The sequence below is a fragment of the Juglans microcarpa x Juglans regia genome, chromosome 7S, assembly GCF_004785595.1.
Source record: "Juglans microcarpa x Juglans regia isolate MS1-56 chromosome 7S, Jm3101_v1.0, whole genome shotgun sequence".
Lineage (NCBI taxonomy): Eukaryota > Viridiplantae > Streptophyta > Magnoliopsida > Fagales > Juglandaceae > Juglans > Juglans microcarpa x Juglans regia.
Window position 1 is genome coordinate 6,724,609 of NC_054607.1, and position 22,043 is coordinate 6,746,651.

General features: G+C 32.1%; 5 protein-coding genes across 9 annotated transcripts; 3 read left to right on the forward strand and 2 right to left on the reverse strand.

Annotated features, from left to right (window-relative positions):
- Positions 1–333: 333 nt before the first annotated feature.
- On the reverse strand, positions 334–3,176 carry LOC121240763 (cation/H(+) antiporter 4-like). The gene is made up of 3 exons (XM_041138300.1): positions 3,057–3,176; positions 1,895–2,902; positions 334–1,661 (listed from the first exon to the last, which is right to left on the reverse strand). Exons 1-3 carry the CDS (start codon positions 3,174–3,176, stop codon positions 507–509), a joined length of 2,283 nt encoding a protein of 760 aa, XP_040994234.1. The 3' UTR covers positions 334–506.
- A 2,466-nt stretch (positions 3,177–5,642) lies between these two features.
- Positions 5,643–6,338, forward strand: LOC121240569 (copper transporter 6-like). The gene has a single exon (XM_041138037.1). It carries the CDS (start codon positions 5,727–5,729, stop codon positions 6,150–6,152), a length of 426 nt encoding a protein of 141 aa, XP_040993971.1. The 5' UTR covers positions 5,643–5,726; the 3' UTR covers positions 6,153–6,338.
- Positions 6,339–7,909: 1,571 nt separating this feature from the next.
- Positions 7,910–8,970, forward strand: LOC121240570 (copper transporter 1-like). The gene has a single exon (XM_041138038.1). It carries the CDS (start codon positions 8,186–8,188, stop codon positions 8,675–8,677), a length of 492 nt encoding a protein of 163 aa, XP_040993972.1. The 5' UTR covers positions 7,910–8,185; the 3' UTR covers positions 8,678–8,970.
- Positions 8,971–12,100: 3,130 nt separating this feature from the next.
- Positions 12,101–18,225, reverse strand: LOC121240571. Of its 5 annotated transcripts, none has more exons than XM_041138043.1 (6): positions 17,718–18,225; positions 17,402–17,608; positions 16,939–17,311; positions 15,782–15,892; positions 15,480–15,603; positions 12,102–12,400 (listed from the first exon to the last, which is right to left on the reverse strand). In XM_041138043.1, the coding sequence occupies exons 1-5, from the start codon at positions 18,045–18,047 to the stop codon at positions 15,497–15,499; spliced, it is 1,128 nt and encodes a 375-aa protein (XP_040993977.1). In that variant the 5' UTR covers positions 18,048–18,225; the 3' UTR covers positions 12,102–12,400; positions 15,480–15,496. The 5 variants fall into 5 exon arrangements, with proteins under 5 accessions (XP_040993978.1, XP_040993977.1, XP_040993974.1 ...); XM_041138040.1 differs by having other exon boundaries at positions 12,103–12,400; positions 15,480–15,612; positions 15,785–15,892; XM_041138042.1 differs by having other exon boundaries at positions 12,105–12,400; positions 15,480–15,609; positions 15,785–15,892; positions 17,718–18,224.
- A 341-nt stretch (positions 18,226–18,566) lies between these two features.
- Positions 18,567–18,998, forward strand: LOC121240764. The gene has a single exon (XM_041138301.1). The coding sequence runs from the start codon at positions 18,567–18,569 to the stop codon at positions 18,996–18,998; it is 432 nt and encodes a 143-aa protein (XP_040994235.1).
- Positions 18,999–22,043: the final 3,045 nt, after the last annotated feature.

Sequence of the window (22,043 nt, forward strand, 5' to 3'; positions counted from 1 at the left end):
AGGAGGAGAATGCAAATCGGCCTAGAGAACGCCGTTACTTTCAAAAATAAGAAATGATATTTATATTCATAGATTGTATAAATATTATATATTCTTTTAAAAAAAATAATAAATATAAGATTTATATAAAAAAATTAATTTTTTAATAATAGATCATATTCTTTTTAGAAAAAAATATGTTGTATTTGTATAACTTATGACTATGTATAATATTATTCATGTAGCTACATCGAGACGAGACAGCACGTGAGTCACGCTCCAAAGTAATTAAATGAGGTTTTGCGTTTTTATCTTTCCTCGAAGACGAGGAGGAAGACCATACACACATTCTACAAACTGTGAAATCTAACTAGCTCTATGTAATAATGTGAAATCTACAAACTGTATCTATCTCCTATTGAATTATAGAGGGTATTTAAATTATAAAATTGCAGAGGACGATGTTCGTACATTTTAATATTTGAGAAGTACCTCCCCACTAGCTACAACGTCAAAACGACAAGGACTTAGATGCTCTTCTTTTGTTGTTGCACCACAAGAACAGAAGTTCTAGTGTTGAGATCTGAGGAGGCGAGCAAGTCTCCAATAATTCCTAGCTCTGGAAATTTACTCAATTCTGCAAGCCCTGATGTTTGAGGGGACTCCATCTTATGCCGTCTACCAACTATAATAAGGTCATACTCATCCACCATAGAACAAACCGTCGATGTCATTTGAGGTCCATCCTGCACTATCTCCTCCAAGTATCTCACGTATTCATCATCCCCATTGTTGAGAATAACATCTTTCAATGCCAAAGAGTCGAGCACGTTTTCCAGGTAGTTGGTAACATCTAATTCATTACTGCCAGGAGAAACAAGATGAATCACAGTCAGGGAGATTTTCGAGTACTTGTTGGACATGCGTTTAGCAAAAGACAATGCTTCTCGATCATCGTTTCCTCCTAAGAAGATCATGGCAACAGAGTAAGTAGATGAATCTGATGAAAGCATTAATGTCGACGAACGACCCAAATTATAATCATCTCCACGGTCAACAAGGATCCCTACGGAGCAAGGAGCATGCTCGAGGACATTGCGATTCAAGGTCTGGATAGTACTATCCTCGGATGCAACACACCCATCAACAGACCATTTTCGGTGGAATGGGAGTATGATGAAGGATGCGAGTTTATCCAGTGCAAGGGAGCAGATGCCCTCAGCCATGACCTTGGATGGACGGACTACTGTGAAGAATTTTACTGAAACTGCAGTACCCTGAATGTCTCGTTTGAAGTGACTGAAAGCTTTGATGACAATCTCTGAATAGGAATTTCTGAACGGAATCTTTTTCTGCTTTTGATGAGAAATAAAAACAGGCCGAGAGGCTTCCTCAGCCAGTTTAATAAGGTGAAGCACATAAATGGCAAGGCGGGGCCTTGCCGGAGACGAGGATGCAGCTCCTAGCAGTCTGATTACAGCACTAAGGTTAGTGGACCGGCGTATGCACACAAGGACTCGGAGTTCTTGGTTGCTTCGACAACCCAAAATGTTCCTTTTCTGATAACAAGCATATTTCCTTGAAGGATCGTATAAGAATTTCACCAGAATTGGCAAAATAATCACATTCAATAGCAAGACAACACATTCGAAAGAGAGAGATTGGTCTCTTAAGGTCACCGTCTAAATACCAAAAAAGAAAAAAGTTGAAAATGAAACCATTAGCAGGAAAAATCAACCCATCAAATTGGCAAAAAAAGCAATGATTCAACATATATAGTGCGTGGTTAATTTCTTTCCTCTAGATCTGTCTCTATGCTGTAGAACAGAGCTAGGCAATCAAAACAGAGAAAAAAAAAGAGATGATTCCAGGAGAAAAAACATGATATAGAAATTAATTAAGGATATTCGCGTACCGGGTAAAATCCGAAGAATGTATAGAAGCCCAGGTGGACGGCGCCTTTGAAACTCATAATTAGAGCGATTACTAAAGCATCATTGAAGGGCATTTTGGAGTAGTACAAGGAAAGAACGAAAGACCCCAGCATTTTGGCCAAAAAGGTGGCAGAAACGAGGATTGCGTTATATATCATGGGTCTGCCATTGAAATTGAGTAAACGCAAATCTGTCCTCATCGCACATGTTGTAACAAAGAGTGGATGAAACACATTATGAGTGAAGGAGTTGAGCTTCTTGATCATAACGGGTCCTAAAGGCAGCCCATATGGTATCGCCAATCCGACAAGATATGGTCCCAGGAAAATAGACATGCCATGCGATAAAGTAAACAACCCAGAAAAGAGCATTACAACCATGATGATGTAAATATATATATTTTTTACAGGCTTCCCTTCTGGTGTCTGTCTCACTATCCAGAACATTGCGGGTCGGAATGCAAATACAACAACCAAAAGGAACAGAATGATTGATCCAGCTTCTTTAATAGCGTACATAGAACCTTTCACCTTAGCAAGTTTAGCAAGTGTGCCAAGAATCATGAGAGTCAGGCTACTAAAATCACTAACCAATGATGCCGACAGGCCAAATTGTCCCAGCTCAGAATTGAGCATCTTTAGGTGCTCAAGAAGGTAGATAACGACCGGAAACGAGGTTAGAGAATGTATTGCCAATAGAAAAGACAAGTTCAGAAGTTCTTCACCGTTTAGCCAAGATTTTGCAAGTTTTGCTTGGAGTAAATATGAGCCGATTAGCATAGGTGCCATTAAGGAGGCAATACCTGTAAACAAAGCTTTCTTTCCCAATCTCTTAATGTTTCCGATATCCATTTTCACCGCACTCAGAATCAGAAAGAGCACATGGCCAAAGCCAGCCAGAATACCAATTATTTCTTGACTTCTAATGGTAAACAAGTCCTTGAATATTGTGAAGCGACCAAGGAAGGATGGACTGAGGATCATGCCCGTCTGGTAATTCACATAATTAACAGTCAATTCAGTACTAGTTTGAAATAACATATCACACGCACACATGATCATGACACACTGCAGGCCTGGGAAGAGAACAAAAAATATATAAAGATCATGCAGAAGTAGAAGATCAGAACATGCATGTACGTACAATTAGTTGTGAAGCAAACGGAGGGACTCCCATAGGCCTAAAAATGCGATAGGAGGCCTGTGTGATGGCGAATATAAGAACCAACTGCATCTCAAGCACTGGCAATGAAAACGACGACATGGTTCCAGAACGAAAGTTTTGCCACATGCCTGGTGAATTGACCTGGTAGGGAAACTGAACACATTCTTTTATGATAGTGGTGAAGTTTTTATGATAAAATAGGCTTTGATCAATGGCCACAGGAGATTTTAATGCCATGCCGGCACTACTGTACGTGTAACTCTCCTCCTGTTCTTTTCTCAGGCCACACAATGAATAATAACAGGGTTACGTCCATACGTAGAAAGAAAAGAACGTATGTACAAGCTGGAAAGCTCTATATATATATATATATATATATATATATATATATATATATATAGTTGGGTTTTATATATATATATATATATGATTTTCTGGAAAATTCCAGGCAACAACAACAATATCAGTTCAGACACCAAAAAAAGTTCAACCTCAACCGTAGGTTGCCATGGATATTATTACTGCGATCTTTTTGCTTCTGAAAAGTGGCATATTGTCTTCTTTCATTGCACAACACATGGATTAAACCGAACGCCATTGCTTGTTTTGGAGTTCAGATCATCGAGTACCTTTAATATTATGGAACTCATGTATGTTTCACAGGTACCATCAAGATCTGTCATTTATATATACGGTTGCGGTATTTTTGCTGAAATGAAAGGGTTTTGCAACCAGAAGAATTGTATCATGGGAAATTGGTTGTACCGAATCCTAAAGCTGTTTAAGAGGTTTTCAACCGAAACTCCTATAAAACGATTACTCAGAACGAAATCATCGGCATGGAGGTTGATCAGATGCAAGCTAGCATTTGAGGCATGGATAATGCTATGTCCCCCTAACTAATTTCTACAGCTCAATTTGCCTTGTGCAACGTAACTTATTAAAAAATTAAAAATATAGTTATAAAAAAATAAAAGAAATTTTTTAATTTTTTAATGATCTTCTTCATTTTTATATTTTTGAATATCATTTTATTTTAAATATATATTTTTTAATTTTTAAAATTTTTTAATTAAGCATATCAAAGTGAATATCAACGTGAATGATATAAATTAGTAACATCGTAACATTTTCCTTAAAAGATATGAAAAACGCTAGAACGCATGAACGAGAGAAGGCACGAAAAACACGAAACCCATGTCAATATATAGTTTGAAAACTCCATTTTACCCTTCCATAAAACAATCCTGTCGTTGTTATTAACTACATTCTCATTTTACCTGTCGTTGCGGTCAACCAAAGTACAGTACTCATCACTCTTACTATTTATTTTATGTTTGGACTACTATTAATTTCAATTAATTTTTGACAGTAACATTCTTAATTTTTTTTTTTTTTTTGAATTCAACATTCTTAATTTTTTCAAGCATATGTGGTTTAACCTTTGTGTTCGTGGCGAAGTTGGTGCCAGAGACCAAGGGTCGACCAATTAAATATTATACTATATAAGTAGCGCTTTATTAGGAGAAAAGTTTCCAGTCAGATGAGTTTAAAAGTGATTTTTACACTAATCAATAAAATCGTGACACGTAGACATTTTATACACATTTCTCTTGCACCCGACAACACCAAACCGCTCTTCCTCTCCCCCCCTTAAACACGTAGGCGTCTATTTCCTTTCTCTCCCTCTCTCCCTTCAGTTAATTTGTATAAACCAATATCGGTTTTCTTACTCAACAAAAATTAAAAATAAAAGATCTAGAAAAACGGAAAAAATGACGTTGAAAAATTGAATGTGTACTATATAAAGACTGGATTTCTTGGGTAGTACAACACATGCAGACGGCACCACGATCCTCAACACTACGAGAGAGTGCGCTTACTGCAGAGAAAAAAGTGGTCGATAAAACAAAAAATTATTCGTAACAGACTTGTCCAGCAAATGGGTCTGACAATTTTTTTTTTTTTTTTAATTTTTAACTTAGTAGTTAAAAAAGTATTTTTTTTCAATAATAATGTGAATTCTTTTAAAAAAATATGTAAGGTCCAAGGATATAAAAAAAAAACTAAAAATAAAAGGTCAAATAACCTTATCTAGACCCATCCCCGAACTACACCCTCGGTGGGTCTAGTACTACTCTTTGTAATAATGAAGTTTGGTCTGGAAAAATTAATTCTAATTTTTACCATCTCTCATCGGACAAATTAACATGGTTAATTTATAAATTTTAAAGAGTTTTGTTATTCATTATCTCCACACATCACACACTTATTTTTATTTTAAATTTTATTTTAAATTTTTTTATTGTACTCATCATCCATGTACTATATATTTGGTAAGAAAAAAAATTTAAAAATTTAAAAATTATATATAGTATGTGGGTATTGGCTATCCATTTTATATAGAGTTTTGCTATATATAACTATGAGATTGAAGTTTGAAGTACATCCAAGCAAGTAACAATACATAAGCAGTACATCCCAGCAAGTAAGTACAGAGATATTAGCTTTCGGTACTACAAGCCACCACCCAAAACCCACACCCATCATGGCCTCCTTATATTTCTAATTATCTCCTCTCTACCCATTATTAATATAGGGAAGAAAAGAGCTCATGAGAGGGTATAAATCAAAATTATACACTGAAAAATGAAAACCCAGAAAATTACATTTTTCTGGGGCAATTACACTGAAGTGATCTTCTCAGGTTGGCCAGGACAAAGCTTCAGCTCCTACATATTAGCCTTGGTTTTAGTCTTTGTGCTTGGTTTTGCAGTAGAATGGCTTTCGCACACGAAGATCATTAAATCCAGCTGCACCACAGATAAGATCACGGCGGGACTTCTGCAAACAGGCATGCATGGGATTCGGGTGGGAATGGCGTATTTGGCAATGCTGGCTGTCATGTCAATGAATGTTGGGGTGCTGCTTGCTGCGATTGCAGGATATACAGTAGGGTTCTTGATCTTTGGCAGTACTTGTGTTCTTGTGATCAATTATAATGCTAAGATGTCGTCAACTTCGATGCAGCTGCCTTTCCATGATGATCCCGATCTTCCTCCTTTCAATTGCTGATCATCATGATCAGGAAATATTTATGCACGTACATGATTAGCTACCTTTGCAGTTTTGTGAATTTTATACCTGAAAGCTGTATGCATGATGCTTCCAAACTCAAATTGACATGGGGTATTCAAATTTAGATTTTATGTTAATTATAATCTGTATAAATATGATAAGAAAAATTTCTCATTTGATTTTACGGATGAAATCAGATGAATTGAAATTAAAGTTTAAAATTAAATAAAATAGATTTAAATAGATTTCAGAAGAGAATATGACATTAAGGAGTTTTACGAGCAAAAGATCAAAAACTTGTTTTACTATTCGAATTGTACGTAGTATTCCCAAATCTTGAGAGTTATATATCACTCATGTACTACCATTCATCGATAAATGCCGTCAACCACGACTTTTCAAGTATTCATGAACCAACAATTATTAGGTGATCCTTGAATACGGACACGGGATATTTCTTATTTCTTTTCATTTATTTTCAGAGATGAGATGATATAAGATTAAAATTAAAAAGTTAAATAAAATATTGTTAAAATATATTTTTTAATATTATTTTTATTTTAGAATTTAAAAAAGTTGAATTGTTTATTTTATTTTGTGTGAAGATTTGAAAAAATTATAATGATGAAGTAAAATGAAATGAAATGTTTTTTAAAAACAAACGAGGAAGGATGGTACATCATTAGACATTTGTGTTTATGCATAATATTTTTTTATTGGATGAAACAATCGCATCATCTAGATAAAGCGTCGTATATTTATTTTAAAAATAAAAATAATATTTATAATTATAGAGTATATAAATATCGTACACTCTTTGTAAAAAAGTGATTAATATGAAATCTACATAAAAAAAAAAAGAATATTTAATAATAGACTTATTTTTTTTTTAAAAAAAAAAAGAGTACACAATACACTTATAAGTTATATATAACATTACTCGATCTCATTGGGACTATAATTAGAGGAACAAACATGAGTACGAATAAGCCAACCTGCAAGGATGGCCCATGTGCCCACTTAACGAAGTCCCAACGCCACTGGCCGGCTGGATAAAATATTTATTCATGCTATATTCGTTAATATTGCTGAGTTAGGTAACTATTTTTTTTTTACTCCTAAACTGAATTTAAATAATTAAGCTGAAGGGTGTAGACTACTTTAAATAATTTTTTTTCATGTTTTATTATTAACTTAAGTATCTCGTAAAAGTAAACTTATAAATTGATGTAATTTAATGTGATACATTAGATTATAATTTTTTTTACCATATATATAGAAGATTTGATATGCCCCATGATCAAGACATGTAAACGTGTGAACCTACTTTTATAAAATTCTTTTATAGACTTAGAACATATATTATATAAATATTTGTTTTAATGGGTATTGCATCTTATAATATGATGAATGTACTACGTGTCTGCAACGTGAGAGTACGTGATATTCCCCATCTTCTTATTACTTTTAATTGGAAAATTTTACGTCACATTACCGTCTTATTTTTATTTTATTACGTAAGATATAACACATTTAATATGAATAAATGAATCTTTTATTAGATGATTCTTTATCAATTAATTGTAATAAAAATATCATATTTTATATAATATAATAAAAATAAGATCTGAGTGTAGTGTATAAAATTATTTATTATAATTATATACTTTAATTCACATTATTTCATAAAACAAATGTTTTAAATTTAATATTTATACGCAATTTAATACGTCAAATCGATTGAAAGTAGACTTTTTCATAATTATTAATCCTATGGTGACGACAAACGTATATACTAAACAACTGTACATATTGTGGCGGAGACGCGAGAGGAAATCAATTTCAGCATTTATGTGTACTACAATCTCATTACCTTCATTGTACGATCAAGGCCATCAAACAGCTAGCGTTAGAAAGCCTCTTTTATAAATAGGGGACTCTCAACCACACAACCACCGAATTCAACCACAAATTTATAATTAAGGATCAGGCCAAAGACTTTGTGCTAGAAACACAAAGAGGAGCAAGCCATGGATGGTATGGATCATGGAGCTCATGATACGCACGGCATGGATGGGATGGCACCATCATCATCACCGACGAATACCACCCCCATGGGGATGATGGACGGCCATCATGAGATGGCCATGATGCACATGACCTTCTTCTGGAGCAAAAACGCCTACATACTCTTCTCCGGGTGGCCCGGCACAAGCACAGGCATGTATGCGTTGGCCTTGATATTTATCTTTGTCCTCTGCATCATCGTCGAGTGGCTGTCTCGTTACCCACTGATCAAAACCGGGCCAAAGCATGTGACGGCCGGTCTGCTGCAGACACTGTTGCATGGCTTAAAGGTGGGGTTGGGTTTCATGGTTATGCTGGCAGTGATGTCTTTCAACGTTGGTGTGTTTTTGGTTGCTGTTGCTGGGCATAGTGTGGGGTTCTTATTGTTTCACAGTAGGGTTTTCAAGGACTCTGATACTGGAAAGCGCGGTGATGTTCTTCCCTCAAGCTGTTGATCCTGATGATGGACATGCAAGAAAAGATCAAACAAGCTGGGATTGAGACTGCATCTCATGTGCATCATGTGTTTTGTCTTCCTTTTTGAGGTATAATTAGCGTCTGTTAATCTCCCTCTGCAGAACCCTATAATTATATAGGGGATCTGGAATTAGGGTTTTGTGTATTGCTTTTCTCCCACCAAAACAAAAAAACTTGTATGAATCTTGTATGTACTTCTTTTCCTCCGAGATTTATTATGGATCTATTGGAGGAATTAAAGCTTGGAATTGGAATTAAATTTAGAGTAATACTATATACAGTCTGATAAAACTTGTACGTTTTAATAGTACTGTAATTATCATTTCTCTTATACATTTGTTGAGATAAGTTTGTATTTTTCTAATCTTAATTCAGGCTAGAATTGTTCCATATATAAGAAAATCTGAAAAAAAAAAACTATTTTTATTTTATTAATAAGATTTTTATGCACCCAAATTATATGCCTGAAATTGATCTCTCGGAAGCGACGTCTCGGCCGGTTCGGTGAGAGATGATTAAAGCAAAGACCAAATTAGCGATTGGATCTGAAGGTGGCCTGCTAGCTACGTACGCACGTCTGTCGACCTGACAACAGTAATGCAGGAAGGTAATATTAATTGGTGCATGATCGGTTCTTATCCGAAACAAAGAAGATATTTTCAAGAATAGGCCCAATGTATACCTTTTCCAAATCAACAAGTTCCCACTTAAAAAAAAAAAAAAAAAAAAAAACGTTGAGATGAAAAATATTATACAAAGATTAATCATTTAGCTTATATATAAAGATAAATTTATAAATTAATGTGATTTAATGTGATACATTAGATTGTAAAATTATTTTTATTAAAAAATATATCTAACGTATTATATAAAATTATATATAAATTTGTAATGTTTATTTTTATAAAATCCCTTTGTGATAGTAACAGTACTTATCTTATCTCACATATAAGATATCTTCTATATACAAAAATAAAAAAAGAGAAAGAAGTTGTGAACATAAGCATTACATGAAGTAGAAATAATTAGCTTTCCTACAAGATGATTGATATTTAAATATGCTATCATAAGGTTGAAGATCATTATTTGGAAAAATCTCCATGTTTGTGGTTGTGCCTTCCATTGTGGGCAAGGATTGTCCTATCAATACCATAAAATAAATAGATAAAATAAATAGCTACAATATAATGAGCTGATCATCGATGTCAATCCTAAAATGTCAAATTATTCATTAGTTTTAAAAACAATAATTAATCGATCCCTTCAATGCCTTCTATGTATAATAATACATTGATCATTATAAGCTGAAGGCCATAATCATGCCTTAGTAGATGTGAATTTTCTTTATTTCTTAGTATGTATGTATGTATGTATGTATATCTTCAGGACTTAATGCAAAGCCTTCCTTTTCATTGCATAATTTGCATGAAAATACATATAAATTAATAAAAGGATTTCTTATAATTTCTTGACTCTTAACACTTTCTACAATTCGGATGTTTGGAGTAGATCGAAAATTGTAAGAAATTTTAATTCTTTTTGGTTTAACGTCGTCAGTACGTAAAATAACTTTAATTTTGTTACTCAAATTGAAAAAGATTAGATTGAGATGTTGCAAATGATCTTAAGGGACTTCCCTTCGGTTGGTCTGTAGATTGGGTTGCCAGCTCGGGCGAAAGTCTCAATTAGGAGGGGCAGATCAACATCTTATTTGGATTGTGCATGGATGTCAATTGCATGTATAAATGCAGAATGAAGATTTTATTTATAAGTTGGTTTGGATAATATACCTAATAAATTACATATATGACATAATTTGATTGAAAAAAAAAATATTAAAATTTAAATCTTACAAATCAAATCTTACTGCGTGTAAGTGATGTGGATAATATATTCTACACGCCGACTCTGTGCTGGATGAGTATTTTTATTTCCAAAGAAATCACATTATTAATGCCTTTTTCTAATCCGGAAAGCATCGAAGTACAGACATTTTTTAATTATTCTTATAATACATAAGGGTTTTGTTAAAATAGGAGCTAAATTCCTAAAAGATCCAAGCCCTATCATTCATAATTTAAGAAGGTATGTTAAACTAAAACTTTAAATCATATATTCAGAAGTTAATAATCCAAATATCCGAGATGAATATTATTTCCATAATAGCACAAAATTAATTTTTTTTTTTTTACAAAATCATCTTCATTAGGGTATCATTTAGCTGCGTTTGGATGTTGGGGTGATTTCAGATGATCTGAGTTTATATGTAAATAGTACTAGTGGTTTGTGGGTCTCATTGAGATGTGTTTGAATGTAAATAGGTTAAGATATGTATTTGAATGTATGAAGTATATTGAGATGAGCTTAACTTTTTATGAAAAATTAAAAAGTATATTCTTATATAGATTTTTTTAACAATTTTAAATATTTTGAAAAAAAAAATTACAAAATTATTAAAAAATACTTTCTTAATCAAGAAGTAAAGCAAAAAATATTTTTTTATGATTTTTTATTTTACTTTGTGATTAAGGAAGTATTTTTAAATAATTTTTTTTACTTTCTAATTAAGGAAGTGTTTTTAATGATGTTCTAAATTTATTTTATTTTTTAAAAATATTTAAAAGTGTTAAAAATATATATAAAAAAAATAACTTAAAAAAACACCTGAAAACACACGCTAGAACTCCAACGGGAGGCCCCAACGGGAGCTATAGCATTGTCCTTCTAAGATATGTATCTCTTCAAAGTAAAAGAGAAACAAATACGTTTAGCCATATATAATATGTATATGGGCTATCTCAGTCTTGGGTTGGGTTGGATGATAAGCCCAATTTTAGCCCACTTATATAAAAATAATTATTTCTATATAATCAGACCAAAAAAATTCTTGGTTAAGATCATAAAAGGAAGTTATTTATATAATAGAGTTTATCGATCTTTTTGGGAACATATGTACTTTGTATATTTTTCAAAGGAAGAAAAATATTTGTACAAATCATGTGTACTGTCATATGTAGTGAAAATTCATGATTAGCGGTATCTTTTCATTTCAGGTATATATGTTCTAATTAGTTAGTTGTATTTGACGCACATGAACTGCAAACTCTTTAAGTGACTAACAAATCTGAGCACTTACCTCATGTTAATTTCTTGGATGGGCATGTTGATTTGGATTGTGTTGCATGCTTGCATGCCATTCTTAACTAGCCATCATGTCTTGCACTGTTTTGTCATACACTTTGGTTGGAGGCTAGGGTAAGGCAACGATCGAGGACACTGGTTAGGGCGCGCATCGAATATTATTATATATCCCGTTCTTCATAGTTTTGAACTAGGGGATTGTTTTGTATATCATCTCAATCTCATCCTTTTTATGTCAAGTATTTTAGATGCCTACACAATTGAGTTCGCGCGCTTAGGATAGTAGCAAATGGAGTATCTTAAATATCGTCAGTTCAAGCTTATGCACGTTTCAATTTTGCTTGGAGATTGAACCACCGAGCAAACTATAACACGTTGTTTCAAGGTATCCAATGAGGATTTCAAGCATGATCTTCTTCCTTTTCAATTTCGATCAAGGGATTGGAGCATTATGCATGTATCCTTGGTCTACTTCCTTTTAATTTGTCTTATGTATGCAGTAGGGGTGGGCAAAAACTCTGCTACCTCCAACTCTGATCAACATCTGCTCTGATTTCAACTTCATTAGAGTAGGAAAAAACAGAGTTTGGAGTCAGAATCTGAGTTATTGTGAAAAAATAGTTGAAATCCAAGTCGAAGTCAGAGGAAAAATTCACTCCGACTTCCAAAATCCGAACTCCCACTAAACAAAATAATATTTGCTACGATTTCCTACTCCACACAAAGAAAGTCTTCATTTTTTGTCTAACTCAGATGTGTGTCTGTCTAAGTCTATCTGTTTATCTCATCAATTTGTCAGTTTGTATCTATCTCAATCTGTATCAATCTGTCAATCTGTGTGCTAGCCGTTTGTCACATTTGCTTTCTTTGTTTTGGGTTCAAATTTCACCGTCGTTTTGGTTTTTTTTTTTTTTTTTGAAAAAAAAAATTTGGTTCTAGGTACAAATCCCCACTACTCGCTCCTTTTCATCAATGACTTGATTTCTTTTTTTTTTTTTTTAGATACAATGCAAATATATAAATATTCGATCTCATCTATTCGTCTCCTCTGTTTTCAGTTTTAAAATTCTATTTTTGTCAAGGCATCTTCCAAATGGACAAATGCACGATGGCTTTAAGCCTTTGGCAGTGTTGAGGATGCACGGTGTCACAAATGCACCGACTGATCCATCTCTCTCTCTCTCTCTCTCTCTCTCTCTCTCTCTCTCTCTCTCTCTCTCTGTGGCTTCGACCCTCCAACTCCGACTCCAACTCTGATTAGAGTTGTTGGAGTCTGACATTACCTCCGAAGTTGGAGCCCACCCCTAATATGCAGCTTATAATTATGGTCTTAATCCTTGGACTATATATGGTTGCTCTAGTCTACATCTTTTGATGATCATTTATTGCCATGGGTTTGTTTTGCCAATTCGTTGGTTTACCATTTATGGGGTCTACATTCTTTTATCTACCTACTCTACTTCACCTCCTACATCTAATCTAAAACTTCTCAGGCCATTTTGCTAAGAAAAACCCTAAACCTATAATCCTAGTGGATATATATAAAATTCTTTATCTTTATTATATCTCATTATTGTATAATTTTTTACCTTCTTTTTTATTTTTATTTTTTTAAATCAGATCAAAATCTTTAAATGCTGACATTTGCCATATCAGCATCAAGTTGGATATTGGTGTGTGCATATATATATATATATATATATATATATATATATATATATTTATATATATATCCTTTTAATTGTATGGCTAATTTGCATTAAAGAGTTGGAAAAATATGTCAAATCCTCTAATGATAATAGTCTTGGGTATAAAATGTCTCTTTATCAGTCTTAAACAGATTTTGGGGTCCCCTTCTCATATTTAAATATTTAGCTACACCAATTTGACTATTTATTCATCACTATAATGAAAGACCACCTAATCATAGATTGGTTAGCCTTACTTTTTTAATATATTTAAGTACTCCTCCCAAGCAATTAATGTTTCCTCAAAAAAGCCTATTTGCCCTTTTCACCAAATTGTATATTTGGTTTAGCCTAGCAAGCTCTTTGTTTATTCTATTATTTCAAAACTTAATGAAATAACTACAATTTGTTTTCTAAAAAACATAGAAATTTAAGAATATCACCCATAGGCTAACATGATATATACCAAAGTATTAGTATTATATTCTCTACATTTACACTGAAAAAACAAAAACTAAAATAAAAACAAATCTCATAATTTTTTTTTTCAGACTTACAAAAGAGGCTTCGTTTGAATGTTAGGCGTATATCAAATCATCTATAAATAGTAGTGAAATAGTTTATAAATAGTAAGAAATAGTCTAAAAATATCTGAGAATAATTGTGTTCTCAAATAGGTTCTGGGACATGCTTGTATAATGAGATGATATGAGAATTTTGTAAAATGATTTGTAAATAGTAGTGAACTTATTTAAGTAAAGATGTTTTATTAGATTTTAAAAAAATTAGAGAACAAGAGTTGAATTAAAATATTATAAAGTTAAATATTATTTGAATATAATTTTTTAATATTATTTTATTTTAAAATTTGGAAAAATTGTATTATTTCTCAATATTTTGTTTAAAAATTTTGAAAAATTATAACGATAAGATGAAAAAATTAAAAATTTAATATTAAAAAATATTTATATTTATAATGTTTGAATGTTAAGAAAATGTAGTGAGATAAGACCATCTTAACCTTTTAAGCTGTGGGCTCGATGTTTTCTTTATTTTTATTTATTCCTAGTCAAGCCGTGGCTCAGTTGTCTACCGGAAAGCTGCCTTACTACTCAAAGACATCCTTGACATTGCAAATTTACCGGTTGACAGTGCTAGTTTGTCGTTCAGCGTTTATCGTTGGACACGCATTATTAGTGTAATTTAAAAAATAAATAAATATCTTTAATCATTAAAAAAATAAAAATAGATATGATTTCATTAATAGTTATATTTTTAAATATTAAAATAATAAAATAAAATATTCGAAAAATAATTTTAAATGATAATTTTGAGAGGACCAAATAACATTGAGTAGTGTTAAAACCACCGAATGTGTAGTCCGAGGATGAATCTCGATAGGTCTAAATTCTTTTTTTTTTTTTTTTTTTAATATCCTTAGAACATTTTTAGAAGTTGAAAATACCGGATCCATGTCGGACCAACTGTCGGTTGTATATCATTTTCCAACATCATTTTCGTTTGCCATTACCACTACTACTCAAAAACTTTGACAAGACACAGCAACAAAAACGACCAGAACATGGTTTTATTGAGTACTTTCTCCTCTTATATTATAAAAAAACAAAGACCCCAATCAAATCAAGAGAAAAACACATATTCTCTAATATTTATTTTAAGACTAATGCTTTGTATCTGTCCTATCATCAGGGAAGATTCTCTGTATTCACCCAACATGTGTCATTCATTCACTTTTTCTGTTCCTTCTGACTTCAACACCTTTCTTTTCCTCTTTTCCTTACTTTCCACCCTTCAGCTAAAAACAAACATATTTAAAAATAATGATGTGATATTAAATTATTAAAAATTATTTATTATATTTTATTTATAAATTTATTATTTAATATCACATTATACAATAATAAAAAAAATAGATTATGAATAAATTTACTGTTAAAGCGTCAAAAATCAGTACTTCCATTCTTGAGGCAGCCCGATGTCATGCTGGCTCATGACTGGTGCGGTCCGCTGCTGTCGTTTCTGCTTTGAATCATCTCTCCTTCCAATCCAACCATCTGATAGTAAACCAGCATAATGGAAATGAACAAGAAAAGTACAGAGTAAATTCTTTGAATTAATCAGTACTTTTATCATATTTTGGATTATTATTTAATAATAATTTAAAAATTAATAAATAATACCACCTCATAATAAAAAGTGTATAGAAGTTTTGTTTTTGGTAAAATTAGGTACCATGCTGCAGAGGGCAACCACCAGATTTGGTTCGAGGCTTCACTCCCATCTGGTCAAAGTGGAGTTGCAGGGCCTGCACTACTCTTGCTGGTATAAAAACAGTGGAGCAACCTACCCAAAAATCCCATAAAACCCAATACATCAATCTATTGGGATTTCAACCAATTCTAATCAAGATCACAGCTAGTAGAAGTGACATATTATAAATAGATTATATAAAAGTAATCTTATAAATTAATGTGACTTCACGTGATTCGTTAAATCTATTTTATAAAAAAATAACTTTACAATTTAATGAATTACATCAAATTATATCAATCTGTGAAATTACTTTTATGTAATCTTTTTATAGTTAAAATATTTCTAGTTCATAAATTATTAATGGACAGTATTTAATATTATAAGATGCATACCATATATTCATCTATATTTGAAATTAGATAATTCTATGATATGTATCCAACAAATTCCCTCATTTTATTCTAGCATCAAAATTTCAAGTTTGGCTAATTTTGAATTCAGAAACTATCTCACATCATCTTTTCTCATCTCATCTTATTTTATCATTATAATTTTTTTAAATTCTTTCATAAAATATAATAAATAATTCAAAATTTTTAAATTATAAAATAATAATAATATTAAAAAAATAATATTTTAATAATATTTTATTTAATTCATCTAAAATTATTTTATCTCATTTCGATAATGAAATGAGTGATAAAGATGCCCCAAGTTGGATATATCTTATTCCTCATGACACGTTTCCGAATCAATAATTCAAGCACTAATTAATAGGCTTCCTCCGCCGCCATCACTTGTTTCTTTTTTCCTTTTTTCAATGAAGTTCCAGGTATGCAATTTTGAACCAAACAAAATGAACCACAGAGGAAGATTCCAGTTCACACGTTGTTAGAATAAAATTTTGGTCACAAACCAAACTTGTTATCAGGCCGAGATCAGAAGGAAAAGGAATCCTAAGAATACTGAAAACATTCAGATCAGAACCACAACCATCCAAAAGAAAATTTTCAGAACATAAGGGAATCATTTAACCATGGAACCAAAAAGAAAGAACCCCAAAAAGAGAAAATCGAATTTCGGGCTGAAACCCAACAAATCAAAGCCAGCCAAAGTAACAAACATAAACGTAGTACCTGGTTTCTTGCGTGGTTCCGAAGAGTACCAGATTCCTCGAGGCAGGAAAACACCTGTCCCAGTACATGATGACTCACTACTTGACTCGCCTCCCAGTACAAACATCCTCATAGCCGACGACCCTTTTTGCTGGTTACACTTCACCTGTAGCTCTCTCTGAGTCGGAGACTGAGTCCAGGGGTTTGTTGTACGAGACTTTCCTCCATCAAGAGACCGGCCAATATTAATACATGATCCACCTTTCTGCTCATGAACCTGCTGATCAGGCTGTTCTCTTGATTGCACTGGTTGGCGAGTAGGCGCTTTAGCTTGTCTTCCCGGCCAGTTTGGAGAGCCTTGTTGCTTCATAGCACGCTGTTTAAGCGTATAGAACTTTAGACAAATACAAAGCAAGCATAAATTAATACCCAGCAAAATAAGTAAATAGAAAGGGTATAGCAGATGAAAATGAGAAGTTTTTACTACTTGAATAGCACGAAGTTGATCGTCAGTGAGAGCTGGATTTGAGTTCAACCCAACACCTGGTTTGAATGAAGAGCTCCGAAGCTCCTCATCATAGGTGCCATCCCGAAAGGGGTCTTCTTGAGAAGAACCAATATGTGGGCTTCCATGGCTCGAGCCCAGCGGTGGCCATAGCGTTGATTGTGGCGAGCCGGCCAAACCCCATGTCTAAAAGACCATAACAATAAGTAAACCACGAATTCCAGTAGTAGTTGTACTTCCCCAGCTCCAAAAAGGGGGAAAAATATTCGATTTTGTAGGGCACAAAATAACATACCTTTTCCATTTTTTCAGTGCATGGGAGGGAGTTTTGGTCATGATCTTCTTGGAGCATGTAGTGAGACATCTGGCGAGTTAACTCGGCAATGTAATCGTCGTCCCTGTCACTCTCCGTATCGGCCGAACCGAGGTCCGACTCAACAGGGGAATTACTGAAAACCGATTCATTTCCGTGACCGTGGGGATCAGCTTCCCAAGGTTTAGAATTGCTCGAGAAGTCTTTGTGCAGGTGGGAAGGTTTGAGATTCTCTGGAAAGAGATCTTCCTCATCGTAGGGATCAAACTGAGAGGGAAGAAGTAAATCTGGAGTGTGTCGGTCAACAGCCATCGTCAATACTGTGGACCTGTTACTTTTTGCACCAACGGCGATCAGAGAAAATCAGGTGGAGTTCTTGATGATTTGTTCGCTGTAATTCTGGTTGTTGCCGGTTGAGATACCCCTCTCTCTCTATATATAAGCCAGAGTACTTGCTTCTTTGTCACAGAGTCCTCACTTCAGTGTGTTATAGAGAGAGAGAGAGAGAGAGAGAGAGAGAGAGAGAGAGTTGGTATTAAAATATAATTAAAATATTAATTTTTAACGTTTCCTTCCATTTTTGGATAGACTATTATATTATTAGTACGTGAAAAGATTCTATAAATTGCTTAATAATATAATATAATTTATATCATCATTTAAATGTATTTTATATATTGATTTAAAAATAAAATAACTCATATAGATAAGTTATAATTAAAAATTTTCTTCGATTTTTTACTCGGCTCAATGGTCATGAATATAGTTTAAGTAGGTTGACATAAAAAACCAGTAGAGGGATCTTATAAAGCAAACTGGGATGCTGCTTTGATGGTTGGTACAGACAACATTGGGGTGGGAGTGATAATTAGAGACCATCAAGGTCAGATTATAGGAGCACTCATGGCCTCCAAATGTCTGAAAGGTAGCTCATTTGATGCTGAAGCTCACGGCCTCTTACTGGCAACAGTTTTCTGCAAGGAGCTAGGATTAAAGCATGTCGTTATAGAAGGCGATTCCAAGCAAGTGATAGATTTGCTACAGAGGCAGTGTTCTAATTGGAGTATGGGGGGATTGCTGATTGAAGATGCACGGCAACTAATGGATTCTTGCAGTGAGTGGACATCTTCTCATGCTTATAGGGAGGCCAACATGGCTGCTCATCATCTTGCCAAGTCTACTCTAAATTTCTCAGAAGATTTATATGATATTGAAGAATGTTTTTTCTGCATTCAATCAATTGTAAACCTGGAGATGTTGTAAGCTCTTTTTAATGAAATCAGTTGTTTTTTTTTTTTTTTTTTTTTTTTTTTTTTTAAGTAGGTTGACATAAAGGGCATATGATTCACTACATGTGAGAAGATTTGATTAATTAATATAGTTTTTTTAATTGAAAATACTCTTTAAACTTTCTCTATGAACACTATTGAATAATTGAGGGCTTTAGGTTAGATGTCATATCCGCTTTAAAGGAGAACAATCGAAGTAACACCAGAAAAAAATATTTGTGCAAGCTTAAGCTAACTACGTGCAAGTCCCTTGCATATCCACTAGTCAGATTCTATTATTTTTAGGACAATGACCCTAGCATTGTACCCATAGTGTAAAATATATATATTTTTTAAGACAGCTCCATTTGACAACTAGGCCAAATTGGCCTTTTCTTTTTTTTTTTTTTTCAATTTCTTTCATATATTTTTAATATTTTCAAACATTTTTAAAAAATATATAAAAAAAATATCAATACATTAATAGTCACTTCCTTAACTATTAAGTAAAGAAAAAAATTAAAATAAATGAGGTGTCAAAATGAGAGGACAAATTGAGTGAGCAAAGTAGCATTTTTCAATTTTTAAATCTCTTTAAACATTATTTTTAAAGAAAATTACAAATTCATTAAAAAATATTTCATTAAAAAATAATAATAATAAAATAAAAAAGATAAAATCGGTCACTTTAAGGAGTTATCTTTCTCGGTCGCCTAAGCATTTTCTTTATTCTTATAATAAGTCTTATATTTTTCAGAAGACATACCAAATTTACCACTCTAAATTTAGAGAAATATTTTAACTAAAGAGATTCTATAAAATGATATAGCAAGTTAAATTATAAAATAGATATAATATATCATGTGAAATGACAATAACTTATAAATTTATTTTTATAATATTTTTTTTTATCCTCATAACATTTATTTTAAATTTAGATAATGATATTTTTACACTTCTTTTATTACTATTTTATTATTTAATAAAATAATAATAAAAAAGATGAGTTTGTTTAGATTCAGAGGGTTTCATTTCATTTCATCTCATCATTATAACTTTTTTAAATTTTTACATAAAATATAATAAACAATTCAATTTTTTCAAATTCTAATTCAACTTTTTCAAATCTCAAAATAATAATAACATTAAAAAATAATATTCTAACAATATTTTATTTAACTTTTAATTTTTATTTAAAATTATTTCTATCTCGTCTCACTGTCTAAACTAGCCCTGTGTATCATTATCTTTAAATTAATAGAATATTCTATATATCATACTATTATTTCACTAAGTAAGATGTGGTATATTTATCATTATAAAATAATTATTTATTATATATTTTATTATTATTTAATAATAATAAATATATCATATATTATTTAATATAATCGATAAGAACGTAGGGAATACGTTACTCTAAATTTACATATGCCTTTGCACACAGATGTGCGGTTGGGTGCCACTGGCACGGGCGAGCCGCCGAAGCTCTGTCCTGTTCTAGGTTTGGAACTTACCTGCACGCGTTTAGTTTCGCTTTTTTGTTCGCTGCATGCGTTTAGTTTCGCTTTTTTGTTCGCTGCATGCGTTTAGTTTCGCTTTTTTGTTCGCTGCATGCGTTAGTTTGGTGCGAGGGATGCATGGTGACCATTTAACTGTATGGTTGATTTTTTTTACTAAATTTGACTTTTCGGTATTCTCAAAGAGGATACTGAAGTGAGAGATATTAGCAACTTAGGCCCTATTTTTTGAAGTGAGATAGATTGAGAATATCTTATCTTATTTTAAAATTTTTTATTTTTTATTTTTTAAATTTTTACTCATTATCTCTATACTACATAGTTATTTTTATTTTTTTACTTAGCAGATATGTAATATAAGGATGATGAGTAGAATAACTTTTTCATTCTAAAGTATCATCCAAACATAAAATATTTTTCAGTTTTTAATTTTTAATTTTTATATCTAATCATTACAACTTCACAAAATTCTAAACAAAATATAAAAAGTAATACCCTTTTTTCAAATATTTTAAAAAAATATTATATTAAGAAATTATACTCAAACAAATTTTTAGCTTGATAATGTTTTTATTCAACTTTTTCTCTCATTTTTCAAAATCTAATAAAACATTTTAACTCAGACTATTTTATTATTATTAACAAAGCATTTTATTACTATTTACAAAATTATAATCTCATCTGAACTTGTTACTCAAGTATGCATAGAGGATTGGCAATTTTAGCTTAGCCAAACGTGGGTTTAGTCCCTTAAATGCTTAATATGAACTAAAATAATTTGCATAGGAATGCTTGGAAAATGAGATGAGATGAGAAATCTATTAATAGTGGTAAAATGGTTTGAATTATGATGTTTTATGGGATTTTGAAAAATATGAGAGAAAAAGTTAAATAAAAATATTATAAAGTTAAAATAATGTTAGAATATAACTTTTTTGATATAATTTTTATTTTGAGATTTGAAAAAATTAAATTATTTTTTGTGTTTTTTTTTTTGTTTTGAAAAAATTATAATGTTAGGTAATAATTAGATGAAAAAATTTAAAAATTAAAAATTGAAAAATATTTATATTTAGATGATTTTTAAAAATAAAATAAAATAAAATGAAATCATCCAATCTTCCAAACAACCTAAGACTTTCTAGTTTCTAGTACCATCCAACCTTTTAGCTCCACTAAGTCGACCAAGCTCAACATATTTGGCTAGTTCTATTTATCCATCATCTTACTTTTATTATTATTATTATTATTATTATTATTATTATTATTATTAATATTATTATCCACCTCCTCCTTAGGACTGTTCAAAGTTTCCCAGCTCAATCCAGAAATCGGAAAACCAAATTTCAGTTTCGGGTTTGGGCCCGGAACAAATCCGAACTGGAATCCGAGTTGCAAAACTCAAAATACACCCAATCCAGATACCAAATTGTAAAGTCCGGATACCAAGTTGTAAATCCAAAATTTGAATATACAACCCTATACCCGAATTTTTTTTTTTTTTAGTTTGAATCTTCCTT

Coding starts and splice junctions, on each gene's coding strand:
- LOC121240763 (XM_041138300.1), bottom strand. CDS start 3,176: ATGTCGTCGTTTTCATTGCCAGTGCTTGAGATGCAGTTGGTTCTTATA. Junction 2,903..3,056: donor CGTTTGCTTCACAACTAATT/GTACGTACATGC, acceptor GTGAATTACCAG/ACGGGCATGATCCTCAGTCC. Junction 1,662..1,894: donor CATTCTTCGGATTTTACCCG/GTACGCGAATAT, acceptor TTTGGTATTTAG/ACGGTGACCTTAAGAGACCA.
- LOC121240569 (XM_041138037.1), top strand. CDS start 5,727: ATGAAAACCCAGAAAATTACATTTTTCTGGGGCAATTACACTGAAGTG.
- LOC121240570 (XM_041138038.1), top strand. CDS start 8,186: ATGGATGGTATGGATCATGGAGCTCATGATACGCACGGCATGGATGGG.
- LOC121240571 (XM_041138040.1), bottom strand. CDS start 18,047: ATGGCTGTTGACCGACACACTCCAGATTTACTTCTTCCCTCTCAGTTT. Junction 17,609..17,717: donor GCACTGAAAAAATGGAAAAG/GTATGTTATTTT, acceptor ATGGTCTTTTAG/ACATGGGGTTTGGCCGGCTC. Junction 15,893..16,938: donor GGAACCACGCAAGAAACCAG/GTACTACGTTTA, acceptor ATTTTTGGGTAG/GTTGCTCCACTGTTTTTATA.
- LOC121240764 (XM_041138301.1), top strand. CDS start 18,567: ATGGTTGGTACAGACAACATTGGGGTGGGAGTGATAATTAGAGACCAT.